Source organism: Prunus dulcis, chromosome 2, assembly GCF_902201215.1.
Source record: "Prunus dulcis chromosome 2, ALMONDv2, whole genome shotgun sequence".
In the NCBI taxonomy this organism is placed as follows: domain Eukaryota; kingdom Viridiplantae; phylum Streptophyta; class Magnoliopsida; order Rosales; family Rosaceae; genus Prunus; species Prunus dulcis.
The window spans coordinates 12,235,558-12,250,826 of NC_047651.1; the positions used below are offsets into that span (position 1 = coordinate 12,235,558).

General features: G+C 39.6%; 1 protein-coding gene, 1 non-coding gene and 2 pseudogenes across 2 annotated transcripts; 3 read left to right on the forward strand and 1 right to left on the reverse strand.

The window, feature by feature from the left end:
• Positions 1–7,806: 7,806 nt before the first annotated feature.
• On the forward strand, positions 7,807–7,917 carry LOC117620416 (annotated as a pseudogene).
• Positions 7,918–8,311: 394 nt separating this feature from the next.
• Positions 8,312–9,709, reverse strand: LOC117617865 (3-ketoacyl-CoA synthase 19-like). Its single transcript, XM_034347467.1, has one exon. The coding sequence runs from the start codon at positions 9,707–9,709 to the stop codon at positions 8,312–8,314; it is 1,398 nt and encodes a 465-aa protein (XP_034203358.1).
• A 1,136-nt stretch (positions 9,710–10,845) lies between these two features.
• Positions 10,846–10,954, forward strand: LOC117620411 (annotated as a pseudogene).
• A 956-nt stretch (positions 10,955–11,910) lies between these two features.
• On the forward strand, positions 11,911–12,028 carry LOC117620414. Its single transcript, XR_004584753.1, has one exon. It is a non-coding gene; the product is annotated as a U5 spliceosomal RNA (small nuclear RNA).
• The last annotated feature ends 3,241 nt before the right edge of the window (positions 12,029–15,269 follow it).

The window sequence follows — 15,269 nt, forward strand, 5'->3', positions numbered from 1 at the left end:
CATAATGTTATCCTTCAGCAGGGCTCCTCTAGCAGAGCCCAGATTCATACCTATTACACCTGGCACATTAGGGCGCCTTCTCCTGTTAGGGTATGACAACAATTGTCTTTCAATACACCTGGCTATACTAGTCCCGGAACGATTTTCAATACTACTACCCTGACTAATACCTTCACTGGGACTAGATCCAGGTCGGCAGTCTCCATACTTACGGCCATTCGATGACCGGAAATTGTGATCACTACTGTTGATACCTTCCTTAAACTCTTCCTGACTAAGGTTACCTATTTCCAAATACTGTGCAGAAAGTGCACCTTATGATCTGCTCATTACCTGACTGGGACAGACATCACCACAGCACCAAAATTGACTAATGTAACACCCCGACCCCAAATTTCCCCAAATTTAACCCTTATTTAATTATTTAATTATTTAAGGGTATTTTAGTCATATTTTTAACCGGAGAGAGTTTGCGACCGTGACTTATATTTTTGGATAGGTCGTACTGAGACGAGTCCGTAGACACGTAGTGGGCCCAATTTGGAGTTGGAACGAAGAAGTTACGAGCAAAACAAGTTCAGTGGCAAAATCGTAAATATTTCGAAGTTGTTTTTTTAAAACCCAGATTTCTCTCTCTCTCTCTCTCCTGCGAAACCAGAAACCCCCCCTTGCGACGACAGCGACTTCTTGTCGTCGCCACCGCCACCACACGCCGCCACTTGGGGCGGCACCGGTCCCGTTGGAACCACCACATTCCCTACTTTCCATTCCACCCAACCCCCGCCTCGATCTGCCGCCGTGCACGCCGGAATCAGCCACGAAAGGCAGCGGTTTGGACAGATTTTACAAAACTTTCGACCCTTCGTTCTCTCTCATTTCTCCACCAAATTGGACGAGTAAGGTATGGTTTTCTACCTATTTTCCATGCTCTAGCTGATGGTTGGGTAGGATTTCGTTAATTTTGAGCGTAGATTAACTGATTTCCAACTTAGGTTTTGGCCGGTTTTGGGTCTCCGATTCCGGCCACTTCCGGTCAGTTTTTGGGGTAAGCCCAAGAACAAAAGTGACTCCAAATAGGGTGTTATACCTAGGGTAGAAGTCTTGGCCCGAGATGTTGAGATTTTCCGGCGAAGCTTTATCGCTTTGGACACCCACACGCTGCCCGCGCGTGTGGCAGCGCGTGGGCACTGTAGCAGAGGGGCATTATTGTCCCAATGCGATCTCCTGGTTGTCACGAGTGCGTAGGATTTCGCGGATCTCAATTCGGACGTCGTTTGACTACCGAACGGAGAATCGCATATCGTGCGTTATCCGGGTTTGATAGGTTGGGACCGTTGGATGGACCCAAATTTAATATATGTTAATCTAGGTAATTCTAGGATCGTGTAGGAATTCACGGATTGTGAATCGGAGCCCCGGATGTTCCGATTTAATAATTTAAAGTTTATATTTTATATTAACCGTTAGATCGTGCGATCGTGAGCGATCCGACCGTCCGATCTGAACCAAACTTGCAGGACAAGTGTCCTATACCTTATAGAACCCATAGGAACTTTCGGATCGGAGTTTGGAGGTCGTGGTCCCCGTGGGCCCGTTTGACCAGGGTTAGGGTAGTTTGACCCTTGGTTGACCGTGAGTCTCCCGGAGTAATCTCACCTTCCCAGGGGGATTATCTGGTGCTAGACTATGGTTGGGATTTACACAATATTAGAATTACTATATAGTTATATATGGTTGTACAAGGGTACAACAGAGTCTAGAATGTCAGTTCGAGTGCTACACGCACTACCTTAAGTACCTCCCCGGATCTTGGATTCACTACAAGTACCACCAAGTGAAAATTAGGTCCCACGTGGCGTAGGTTATCCGGCGTGCGGACAGACCCCATACGTGGCGTTGGTTGTACCGGCGTATGGGGAGATTTGTGATATGATGTTCAGGTCTCACGTGGCGTAGGTTATCCGGCGTTGAGACAGACCCCATACGTGGCGTTGGTTGTACCGGCGTATGGGGAGATATTGTGATATTGTGTTGAGGTCGCACGTGGCGTAGGTTATCCGGCGTGTCGACAGGCCCCATACGTGGCGTTGGTTGTACCGGCGTATGGGGAGATTTGTGATATGATGTTGAGGTCCCGCGTGGCGTAGGTTATCCGGCGTTGGGACAGGCCCCATACGTGGCGTTGGTTGTACCGGCGTATGGGGAGTTATGTGATATGACGTGTAGGTCTCACGTGGCGTAGGTTATCCGGCGTTGAGACAGACCCCATACGTGGCGTTGGTTGTACCGGCGTATGGGGAGATATGTGATAGTATGGCATGGTCGCACGTGGCGTAGGTTATCCGGCGTGTTGACAGACCCCATACGTGGCGTTGGTTGTACCGGCGTATGGGTAGATTATGTGAAATACTGAGAAATGAAATAAGGTATCGCCAAAATGTGGTATTAAGTGTTATGGGAGAACTACGTGTGGCTTGATCCCTCTAGGAGGGTACGTAGGCAGCCTAATGTCATTAGGTGCAGCCGCAGACTAAATATTAGTCATAATTTGTATTTGAATCGTTTGGTAGTTGGTTGAGAATTATTGGAAGGCCGAAGGCCATTTGTGTGTACTGCATGAAATTTTATTGTGCATGCTGCCAGTTGGGATTATTAAATGTGTTTTTATGCAGGTTGAAATTTTGGGAAATGTCCAATTTATAGGGGAGACTCTGCCGAAATTTCGGCAGAAAGTCTCGGTCTTTAGTAAGTGGGCCCGGCATCGGGGTGATGTCAGGAATTCCAAAGGATTCGTCTCGGATTATGGGAAAATTCGGGGCGGGTCCTTACAACTAACTACTAACTGATCACCATACCTTGAATAAAGGCTTTTAACATTATCGCAACTCGGTACTACCTCTTACTTCCACAATCTCTATTATTAGAACCAGTACGTGAAACCTTTTTCTCATATTTGGGTTCAACCATTATCCTCTATTCTGCTAAAGAAAACTCCTGCATTCATACCTTCTGTAGACTTATAGATAGGACTGACTATCGCATCCTACTCTGAAATATTTGTTCAATACGAGTCAAAGAATTCTATTATCGTTCTTAATCAAATCCCATCAATACTCTACTCCTTCGTGAAATAGCCAGAACCTCCCAATCTACTTTACTCCTTCATTTTAATCCTCTTTTACTACTAGGAACCACTATTATTTCCAATTATACTCTCACTCCTTTTTCCTTGGTCCACCTATCTCACGGGTGGGCTTTTTGGCAATTCAATCTCTATTAAAGTTAAAATTAATGGCTCCAAGGTCTACTATACGTTAGGATTTCCTTGTCTACTAAGTACCGTAAGGACGGCTCTTGCCAAGCCTCTTACAAAGTTTTCTCTACCGTTTCAGACAACGGTGCAGTTCCTATCTGACTGGGAATCTCATCCCCTTACATCGGGAGTTCTGTCTAAGTTTCCTACGGATACCACCACCATTTGGGCCCGACTCGAAGGAAAAATCGGGGTGCACAAGGTGCGAAGTCTACAGGAAGTATAAACCTATGCTCTGATACCAAATTGACAGGACCCGACCCAATTTCCTCTTTGAAATTCGGGCCAAGCCCTGTGCGTGTCCGACACCTGGCGAATGTCGGGCACAAAAGACCTTTTTACCCTTCTCGCTTTAAACTCTCCCTTAGACTTCTGCTGAAAATTCGGCAGAGTCTCCCCTGTATTTTGACCAAACCCAATATTTTCCACCTGTTAAACAATCAATTAAATTCACACCAACTGCCAGAATTTTTCAGATAACAGATCTCAACTCCTATTTTTCAACTTCAACTATATATCAGAGCATTTGTCTAAGTTTCAGGGTTTTAAGGATTTTCTATAAAACTCTACCCTTACTGAATGACGTGGAAGCTTTCATTGGCCCAGTGGTGGATCCGGCGCACTTCTATGGCCTGGGGGCGAAAAACAGGTTGAAAATGTGAGTGGACAAAAATAAGGTTCTTAGAAATAACTTTATAACCATAATAACCCCCATTGTAAAATAGTTAAATAAAACTGAATACGTACTCTCCATATAACGCATACTAAATTCAAGGCATTCTATATAAATCACATTCAAGTTCGAAAAGTTTCGCACAAAAGCACTGAAATCAAAGCTTGCATAAAATACTGAAATCAAACTTGTATAAAAGCTTTGTACTCAAACCTTGCATAACTGAATAAATATATATAAAGGTATCCATGCCTGAAAAAAATTAGAGAAGCTGATATAAAATAACTGAAAATCATAATTAAATAAAGAAAACTCAAAATCCTTGAAAATACCACCAAATTGTACCCCTGTCTTAACCGTCAATTCCCTGGCAGGTCTCGGGCGTCACGCAGGCTAACCGAGCCGCAAACTGGCGAAATCAGGGGACTATGATCAGCCTGTCCCGCCGGCAGATTCCTCGATGACACCAAGTCAGCTCGAGTCGCTCTGGCAGGATGCAGGGGACCGTAGTCAGCCTGATCCGCAATCCTGGCAGGTCTCGGGGACACAGAGTCAGCCGAGCCGCAATCCTGGCAGGTCTCGGGACACCAAGTCTGCCGAGCCGCAAATCCTGGCACTCACGGTCCGAGCGTCCCCGAAACTCGTGAGGCAAAGTCAAGTGCACTGACATAAACTGAAATCGGACTGGATGTCCGTAGACATCGGTCCAACTGTGGGTAATCACCAAAGAAAATGGGTACGAGGTGGGTTTAAAATAAATTCCTTTAGAAAAATTGGAATAATAAATGAAATCTCAAGTTGTGCCGCTATTTCATCTGTCATAAGCCTCAAACTCTTTTTCCTATAACTCTTTAGCATGTGTACGTAAGCAGCACAAAACTATGGAACTATTTCTGTACTAATCATGCTCGGAAATATAATAAAGCTTACTCAAGATCAATAAAGAAATTTATTCAAATAAACTCATTTATAAAAACTTATTTATATAAAATCAATATAAAATCATATATGAAATCTATTTATAAAAATCATCTATATAACTCATTTATATAAAGTCATTCATGAAAGAAAGTCCACTCACAGATGGTCCGAGCTAATTGGACCTCGTGAAGTTCTTTTCTGCGGTCCTGTCGGGCTCCTGCTGCCTTACTCGATCGATTTGGTGAAGAAACGAAGGAGAATTTTGAGCTGGAAGTTCGGGTGGCTTCGAAGGAACCTCCGTCGGAAAACATGGTTTTCCGGCCAACTCAGGGCGGCCCCGGGGTGGAGGTCGGTCAGGTCTTGACGGCGACACGGAGGCAGACCTGTAGGTACCCACGGCGGAGATCGGCTCGGCCTGTGGTGGCCGGGCCGTCGCCTGGAAGTCGAACGGGCGCAAGGCATGGGTGCGACACGAGGGAGAGAGAGGGAAGAGAGAGAAGTGACGGGGGAGAGAGAGAGAGAGGGGTATAAAAATCTGACTTTTTGGCCAAATTACCATTTTGCCCTTCGCGATTTTTAGACCATATCTTCTTCGTTACGGCTCTGATTCGGGTCTACTCCGTGTCTACGAACTCATTTCGCCGCGCTCTACGCAATGGCGTAAGCGGAATTCCCAAATTCTTTCTCGATTAAAAAGTCAAATTTTCCCCATTAAAATATGCGAGGGCAAACTTGTCTTTTTGCTAAAAGATATTTTCCTTACTTTTTAGATATTTTCTTTCTTTTTAGATATTTTGTTTTGGGTTCTTACAACTGTTACACATTGCATGGATTTATAGACATACACAGAAATCACCAACTAAACAATTACCACACAGAAAAATCCAAGCAAACACTTTTACAATGCACTTTACTATACCACTGGGTTTAAATTATTAAACATGGTAAAGTCACTCTCCACACCAAAAGCCGAACATCACATGGGTTACAATAGGACCACAGACCAACTTTCCATACATAAAGGACACTGACAACAACCAGAAAACCCCAAATATTCGAATTGGGAAAACCTTATCCCCACAACTGTGAACTCAGAAGCCTAACCCAAAAAAAACCCCATATTAAAAACCCGTTCCCCAAATATGCGGATTTTGAAACCATTTCCCCAAAAAATCGAACTCATAATCCTAAACCCCCAAATAAATCAATATTAAAACCCTAATCTCCAAATATTTGAACTTCGAAACCTTTATCTAGAAATAAAAAATTCAAATAAAACCTCATCCCCGCATACCGTAAACTGGGTCGTCCTCTCTAGGTGGTCGTGGATCCCAACTCATCGTAGCCTTCTCTCAATCAAGTCTGCGTCGTCGTCCTCTCCAGCGTATAACGGAAATTAAGTGGAAGATTTTTTGGTAATCTGGTGCTTAATTTGTTGACGCATTGGAGGGCGTGAGGGCGGGAGAAATGAAAAAATCCAAGTCCGAAAATGCCCTTGGAAGGACTTCGAAACTAGCGGAAAAGTGGGTCCCATCAGTGCCAGATCAGCGAATAACGATACCACTGACGAAAACCCTAATGGTGGAATTGGATTGTAACAAATTTACAAGCTCAGGGTATGCGATTGTAAAAATTGAAAAGATAAGGACTAACATGCCTTAAGGTTGTAACTACATTGTACTAAATTGTAATTAACCCTTTGAATTATTTGGTTTTAACTTCTTCTCTGTCGGGTCATTTGTTAATAAGTTAAACCCAATCCGTTGGTCCTAAAGTGCGCTCTGGATCAAAATCTTGAATGTGCTTCCAAGCCCACCCTAGTTTGTAGCTGTGATTTCTGATTTCATACTAGGTAGACTACTATATAGGCCACCTACCTACCTAGCTAGCATTTTCCTTTTTTTTTAGGCCACCTACCTAGCATTTTCCTTATTAATTATACATTATGAAAACGAATACCGATATTTTCCAAAAATCTCCTTTCTTAGGAAACCAAAAAAATTGTGTTCAATCATTTTCAGAATTCATTTTCTTAGAGAACATTGGTCCCGTTCGGTAACGTTTTAAGGGGTTGTTTTCATTTTTAGAGAACAAAAATGAGGCCAAAACATGTTCGGTGGCCCAAAAACAAAAAACACTGAGAATGTTTTCATAAAATGAAAACAAGTTCTTGTGTACTTGTAGAAAACAAAAAAAAGTTGTTTTCATTCTCATGGGAGATGTTTTCATAAAAATAACTCACATATTATTATTTCAAATTGTACTACCAGACACGTTTTCCTTGTTTTTGTTTTCAGAAGATGTTTTCTAATTAATCTACCAGACGCATTTTCATTTCCTAAAAATGCAAATTTGTTTTCTTGTTTTCATTCTCTGAAAATATTCTAAGAAAACATTCTCCGAATACGTTACCAGACGGACCCTATACTATTATTTTACAAGGGATGTTCCTACTTAATTTTGTCAATTTATATCCACTTGGGTTTAAAATCAAGGACTGATTTTATTTAAGACTAAGGATATAAATGTTGACACTTATCTTATAGCTATATGCAGTCTTAAAATGAATATTTTATAATTCTTTTCTACACTCATAAGTGAAGCGCAAAAGGCTATAAAAAAAAGGGACAAAATTGACAAAAGAAGTAGAAAGCTCGGAGTTTTGAATGGGATATGAATTTGGGACTCTAAAATAGACTGCTTTGATGAATCTTCAATGGGTAAGATTTTGGTGGGGAACAGGTAAATATGACCAAAGGTTCTCAGGGATTAAGCAAAGAGAGCAGCAGGAACAGCAACAGACTAGCAAACTGTGATCCCACATCGACAAGAGAAGCAAAAACTTATCGTAGTCTATTAACTATAAGTTAAAGCAGCTGCAGAAGTGTAAAATCCACGGAGCCATGCGTTGAGCACATAGCGAACTATTCTTTCGCCTTTTACTAAAGAATACCGTGTGCTCGTTGCTTCAAGTGGCTTACGCCTATTTTTGAAGGGGTTGAACCTCCATGGGTGCCCCTAACAATTAAGTCATGAAATTATTATGATCAAAAGTCCTAAATATGATCTAATTAACAATAAAATTACGTGTTTATTATTAAAATACTTGTTTATCATTAAAATAAAAATATACAATGTAATTTCAGAAACAGATCCTTTATTGTACAGTAGGTACCCACTATCAAGCAACTTCCAACACACATGCAAGGAAAATGTCCACACTTAACCAATAACATACAAAAACTCTTATATAGTATATATATATATATATATATATATATATATATATATATATATATTATTTTAATCACCGTAAGGGTGCCTTACCAATATCTTAGTTTTTTTAGATTTGCCATATTGGCAAATGATATCGTACATTCGTACCTGTGCAACATAGTCCAAAATTAAGCAGCTAATTGAGAAACATCAAACCTAACAAAGTTTAGAATTTCATCATCGATCCAACTGTACTTCTCCATGAATGGATTGACTAGGTTATTAGGAGGGTAGCTGTCTATGCAGTCTTTCCAAACATTTGCATCATCCAAGTCCTTCAGCACTTCCCACACAATATTGTTGCACTTAAAACCTGCTCCAAATCCACTCATCAGAATTTTGTTCCCCTTCTTGAGCCTCTTCTTGGCCTCCATGTATCCCAAAGCATACCAAAACCCAGCAGCTGATGTGTTCCCAAACCTGTGAAGTGCCATTCTAGATGGCTCAACATCATAATCACTTAGCCCCAAGCTCTTACCAATCCCATCTATGACTGCTCTTCCACCAGGGTGAATGCAAAAGTGCTCAATCCTGGTCTTAAGATTCAACCCAACTCCCTCATCTGCTTTTAGCTTTTGGCTTTTGGCACTTTTAAGCTTAGATATCACCAGGTACCTAAGCATTACTCTTAGTGGAAGCACTTTTGGTAATAGAACTTGGAGGTTCATTGTAAATCCCTGACTTGCTGCTTTTACAAGGTATTTGGTAAGTCGAAAACCTTTATATCCACTTTCATCTTCCACCTGTATACAACAGTTATATGCTTCATCACTTGAGCCAGTATGCATTCTCACCAAATGATTTAGTTTCAACTTGGCTGGGTGCTTTAGGTCTCTGTTGTTTGTGAACAGCATCGAACACCCTCCCGAGCGAAACAGACAGTTCGTGAGCATCATGGATTTTTCTTTGCCGCAGTACCAATGAGGAGATATGGATTCTGTGCTTACAACAATGGCGTTCACGTTCTTGTACAACTTGAATAGGTTTTGCACAACATCAATGGAAATGAGGCTTGCACTGCAGCCCATTCCTGAGAGGTTGAAGGTCTTGATGTCCTCCCTCATCTTGTAGCGGTTTACTATACGGGATGTTAGAGAGGGTGCAGGGCTGAACATGGACACATTGACCACAAGAATGTCGATTTGTGATGGAGAAATTGCACTAAACTTAGCAAAGAGCTTGTCCAATGTGTCGAAGATGACGTCATCCATTTCCAAAAGCTCATCTACTAGGGTTGCATCATCTTCTCGGCCTTCAATGATGTTTTTTGGGCAATAAGTTTCCTCACCGATGCCGGAATTGACAATTGTTTTCAAGAGAAACCTGAACTCCTCCAACCCTAGATTCTTGTTCCGTGTGACGATTTTGACACAAGAATCAGTGCTGAGCATCATGTCATTTGTGGGCATGTAGCATTCATAGGCCAGCAGATAGCAGGCCTGGTCTCTCCTACGCAGAACTATCTTATGGAGGCAGGAGAGACCATAGAAAAGAGCAAGCAAACACATCGCCATCAAGAGCTCCATGGCCCCTAGTTAGCTCTGTGTGTAGGGTTTTGTGATAGAAGGAGGGGGGTCAGAATTGTGGAGTGTCAAATGATGAGTTGCATGCAACTTGGAACAATTCTCATAATTTGTACTTTCCATACAACCTATTCTTTCCTTTAAATACAATTCCAAAGAAGTCTTAAGAAGCATTGTTGGGAATTGGTACTTATTATTTGAGTGATATATACCAGATATCTATAAAAAGCAGCTATTCATTAACAAGTACAGTTAGGCAGTAAGCACAAGTAGTCAAGCTCTAATAAAGGGTTTGGTAAGCCATGAACCTGATGATCGAACGCACGGTATAAATGGTCGCAGCTTCCCCACCCACCCAACTCAATTATTTATAAGAAATTCTTTTTTTGCAAAATCAAAAATTATTGATAAGATTGAGTGATATATATTTAGGTAGATAGGAGTTTATAATCCTAAATAATTAATGGGAGATGGAGTAAAATTCTCAATCTAATAATTTGACCCAATTTGAATTCGATACGTGTTGAATATGAATTTATAAATTCAATCTGATAATTTGAATATGATCTAAATTTGATCCATATACAAGCATATAGTATTTATTTATCTTCACTTTTTCATTGTCTTGAATTTATGAAAAAACAACACTTTTGACATCATCTGTGCTTTCAGTGATTCAACTTTTTCACAATTGAATTTGACTTGAGTTAGCTTGTTTTCTAGGACGAGCTTGTGCTAAAGAGCAAAGCTTTAAGATTTTGCTTGACTGAACTCATGTTGAGAAACAAGTTAAGCTTGAGCTTAAACGGTCTTCATTCTTCAGGTCCAATATATACAAAATTGAATGTAATTGATAACTGAACATATAAAAGTTTAAACTTTATGAGCAACGTAGGAGAAAGATGAACCAAACTCAAACTATTTCATAACAAAATACAAGTTGCTCATCACGAAATTTGTATGTTCAAGCTTGATATACCGATTTTGCAAGTCTAATCATACTGGACATGCCAAAAACCCCAGAGGCAGAGAGAGGCCTCGGGCAAGCAACAATACTAGTCCCACATCGACGAGAAGAGCAAGAACTAGCTGGTCTCCCTCACATAAATTGAAGCAGCTGCGGTCTTATCGTATCACGGAGCCATGCGTTGAGCACAGAGCGAACTATTCTTTCGCCTTTTACTAAAGAATACCGTGTGCTCGTTGCTTTAAATGGCATACGCCTATTTTTGAAGGGGTTGCACCTCTGTGGGTGCCCCTGACAATTCAATCATGAAATTTTTATGACCAGGAATGCTAAATATGTCTTGTATTTATGGAAAAAAATCGAAATGCCCTGATGTTTAATTTATGTTAACCAAGCCCCACCTTTTATTACATGTTCTTTTGGTTTCTGAGATGCACTAATGTGTTGAAACACCAGCTCTGGGTTTATAATGAGATGTACTAAAACATTGATACTTAATCAATAAGATCTCAAATTAAAAGCTAATTGAGAAAAATCAAACCAAACAAAGTTTAGAATTTCATCATTGAGCCAACTATACTTCTCCATGAGTGGATTGACTAGGGTATTAGGAGGGTAGCTGTCTACGCAGTCTTTCCAAACATTGGCATCATCCAAGGCCTTGAGCACTTCCCACACAATATTGTTGCACTTAAATCCTGCCCCAAATCCACTCATCAGAATTCTGTTGCCCTTCTTGAGCCTCTTCAGAGAACATTATATTATTATTTTACAGGGGATGAGTCTTCTACTTAATTTTGTCAATTAATATCCACTTGGGTTTAAAATCAAGGACTGATTTTATTTAAGAATAAGGATATAAATGTTAACACTTATCTTATAGCTATATGCAGTCTTAAAATGAATATTTTATAATTCTTTTCTACACTCACAAGTGAAGCGCAAAAGGCTATAAAAAAGAAGGGACAAAATTGACAAAAGAAGTAGAAAGCTCGGAGTTTTGAATGGGATATGAATTTGGGACTCTAAAATGGACTGCTTTGATGAATCTTCAATGGGTAAGATTTTGGTGGGGAACAGGTAAATATGACCAAAGGTTCTCAGGGATTAAGCATACAGAGCAACAGGAACAGCAACAGACTAGCAAACTGTGATCCCACATCAACAAGAGCAGCAAAAACTTATCGTAGTCTCTTAACTATAAATTAAAGCAGCTGTAGAAGTGTAAAATCCACGGAGCCATGCGTTGAGCACAGAGCGAACTATTCTTTCGCCTTTTACTAAAGAATACCGTGTGCTCGTCGCTTTAAGTGGTATACGCCTATTTTTAAAGGGGCTGCACCTCTGTGGGTGCCCCTAACAATTAAGTCATGAAATTTTTATGATCCATAATCCTAAATATTGTCATAAAAATAAAATAATCAGAGTATGAAAAGTAACACTGAATGTTGGGAGTATTGGGAGTAGAATTGTATTTGCTCTTGTGATGTTTACACTGATAGAATTTCCTCTCAAATAAAACTCACTCTCTTTTGTTTCCTCTTCCTTTCTTTCCTCTCTTCTCTTTTGGTGTGTTTTGCTAAGCAAATGGGAAGCCTATTTATAGGCAAATTGGATGGCTTCCAACATCATCATTAAGCTCCAACGTCATCATTAAGCTTTTTGAATATTATTTCCTTCTTTTCGTTAAAAACATTGCCAGTAACACCCAGTGGAAAAAAAACTGATCGAAGGTAAAAAGAGTACATAATTATGTATAACATAAAATTCTGTGTATATTGACATGCGTGCGACATTACCTCGTTAAAACCTTGCCAGAAAAAACCCAGTGGGATAAAAACCTAGACGAAGGAAAAAGAGTACATTGTGTGAAGATCTTTATTGATACTTGGCAAAATATCTTTTAAGCCATACTGTTGATCATCTTTCTGAATGTCATAGTTGACATTGCTTATGTAAGTCAATCTTGTAATATTGTTGGATGCTCCCCCTGAAGAATATATTCCCCTGATATCTTCATGACTATCTTTTTAGAGGGAAGATCTTTCGGACTGAGTGAATGATGTAGCAATTAACAATTCATGTAGTTGAGTAAGCAAATATATTTCCAGTGAACTATCTCTATGTAAATCATAGAAATTTCCAAAATCAGCGAATCAAACAAAAACATGAGCTATTTGTAAGTTCACTTGAAAAGAATATGTCCGTGTGTTTTTTTAAGCGGAGATGGCATCAAATATGTCTCACATCATCCCAAAGTGGTGGTGATGGAGCTGAGCTCTATCTGGAAAATACAATGTCCGGTCCAGTATATTTTCAGAAAAATCATTTAAGTGCCCAACGGGTAATTCTCATAAAAATGCTTCAATACTTTCTTAGTATAAGCCAAAATCTCGTTGGCATAATTCTCGATCTTCAGGCTGAGACAAATATTTCTTGAACTCTTCAGGAGTTTTAATCAATTATCAACTCTTCAGGAGTTGTAATGTATTGCAACCATATCATAATTAATGTACTTACTGAGGCAATTTATGCATATTAATATTGAGTACAAAATTTGTGCTCCAAGCACATGCCCTTCAATGACTTGCTTCATACAATTACAATCATACGGGGATTTTATTTTAGGGATTACACTTCATGACACATTATATAGTTTTATATCTAGCTATTTGTCTGCTTGTACATCTTTAGGGAATCGCTTATGGCGATATGCGCCGTGCATTTAATAACCCTTAAAGATAACATGTTGGTCTCTGTAAATGTGCAATAAGAAGGAACGATTGCATCTGTAAATATGGAGAACCTCCACATTCCTTGTTTCTGCTAGAAACATTGTGTCATATAAATTAAGTATATTCTTCTTTTATTCCAAACACCTAAGTATAACTTTCAGGGTTAACATCTTTTGGGGTTCGTACTATGGGTTTGTTCCTTCACGTTCATTCTCATCTGTAATTGAATTGCCTCTTTCCATTTTGGCCAATGATATTTTCGACATTTAATAATAGAACGTGGTTCCAATCAACGCAGCCCATTGATGATTTGAGTAGCTACCAAAAATTGTCATTCATCAATTCATGATGCCACTATTCTCATGTGCATGCGCATGCATCAATTATAGCATTTCTTTGCTTTCGGGTACCTAAGCCACTTCAGGGGGGGTTTTATTGTCTCTTTCCAAATAGATATCTCTTATAGGATGAATCATATGAGAATGTGGATCATAACTTCCAATGGAGCGTTATTTTACACTAGGGCGTGGATAGTCTCCATTCAGGAAGTTGGAACATTTAAAACTCATACATCTGTCATGCTGCAGGCATGCCACAGATTAATACATACATGTCAATTAATTGTCTTTTTGGGACTTCAATCCATATCATTTGCTACGCAATAGGCGTGCATAATATTGATCACTGTTATACCCATGTTCTGTGATTATGGAACTTTAATCTATGCAGTGTATCATCAATGTATCCAACTTGCAATCTGTGAAATTTACATTAATAATTCATGAATACATATCAAAATGATACAAGCCATTCTTCTGGAATGGTCATAATACAAGTCATTCTTCTGGAATGGTCATAATACAAGTCATTCTTCTGGAATGATTTATAATGCAAGTCATTCTTCTGGAATGGTCCTTTGCATGGCATTCTTTTGGAACGGCCTTATCTCCTCATTTGGTTACCTTTAAGGATGTCGTACAAAATATCAAAATAAGATACAAACATGAAATAACACAAGTGTTGCTTACATCCTTAGGTTGGAGAAACTTTGCTCAAATATCATTCAAGCTCGTATCGGCTCAGCAAATACCATGTAATGCTTGATGATCTAGTTATATCCTGCAAGTGCAAAAATCACAATTCTTTTGTCTCTATCAAAAAATAACCCTCAGTGTTAGGATCACTACATGGATTCTTTCTTTAGATATTCGTTCTAAAGAAATAAAATCATTTATGAACAGAGAGTTATAAAAGAAAGAAAAGATACAAAGAATTGTGATATTGATTGCAAGGTAGGTAAGCGATCAGGGAAGGAAACTGGTGAGGTAACAGACAACAAACTCTCATTTCTCCTAGCATAGTAGAACTTTAGGAGATTAGAGCATGTGGTCGTCCTTACTGCTCCCCGACATTGCCGAAACATGATCAGGGATAGTTTTGCTTCCTGAATGGATGATAAGAGAAATTCTCGCTTCTCAAGCACACCAAGCGCTCACTGATAGGAAAAACAAGTGGATATTGCATAATTGGATATAGAGAAAAATGGAGAAAACTGGGTGTATTCTGTAAAGAAAATTTCGTTAGTAACATATTTATACATAAATTAGAGGAATAGGTAGATCTGGTGAATTTCAAATTAACCACATAAATTTGTGAGGTTCTTGAGATACTTTTGAAAAAGTAACTCCATAAAATCAACAAAGCAAGATCAGCTTTGACGAAAATAGTCCTTGAGAACCCTTAAAGTGCCTACATACATTAATGGAGGCCGCGTGAGGTTTTGGAATCTAGAAAAGAAAAAGAGAATATGGGGATCCGAGAAAATATTGGGATCCTGGAAACGGTGCCACATTTTCATCTA

Excerpts from the sequence above, each read along its gene's own strand:
- LOC117617865 (XM_034347467.1), bottom strand. The coding sequence starts at position 9,709 with ATGGAGCTCTTGATGGCGATGTGTTTGCTTGCTCTTTTCTATGGTCTC.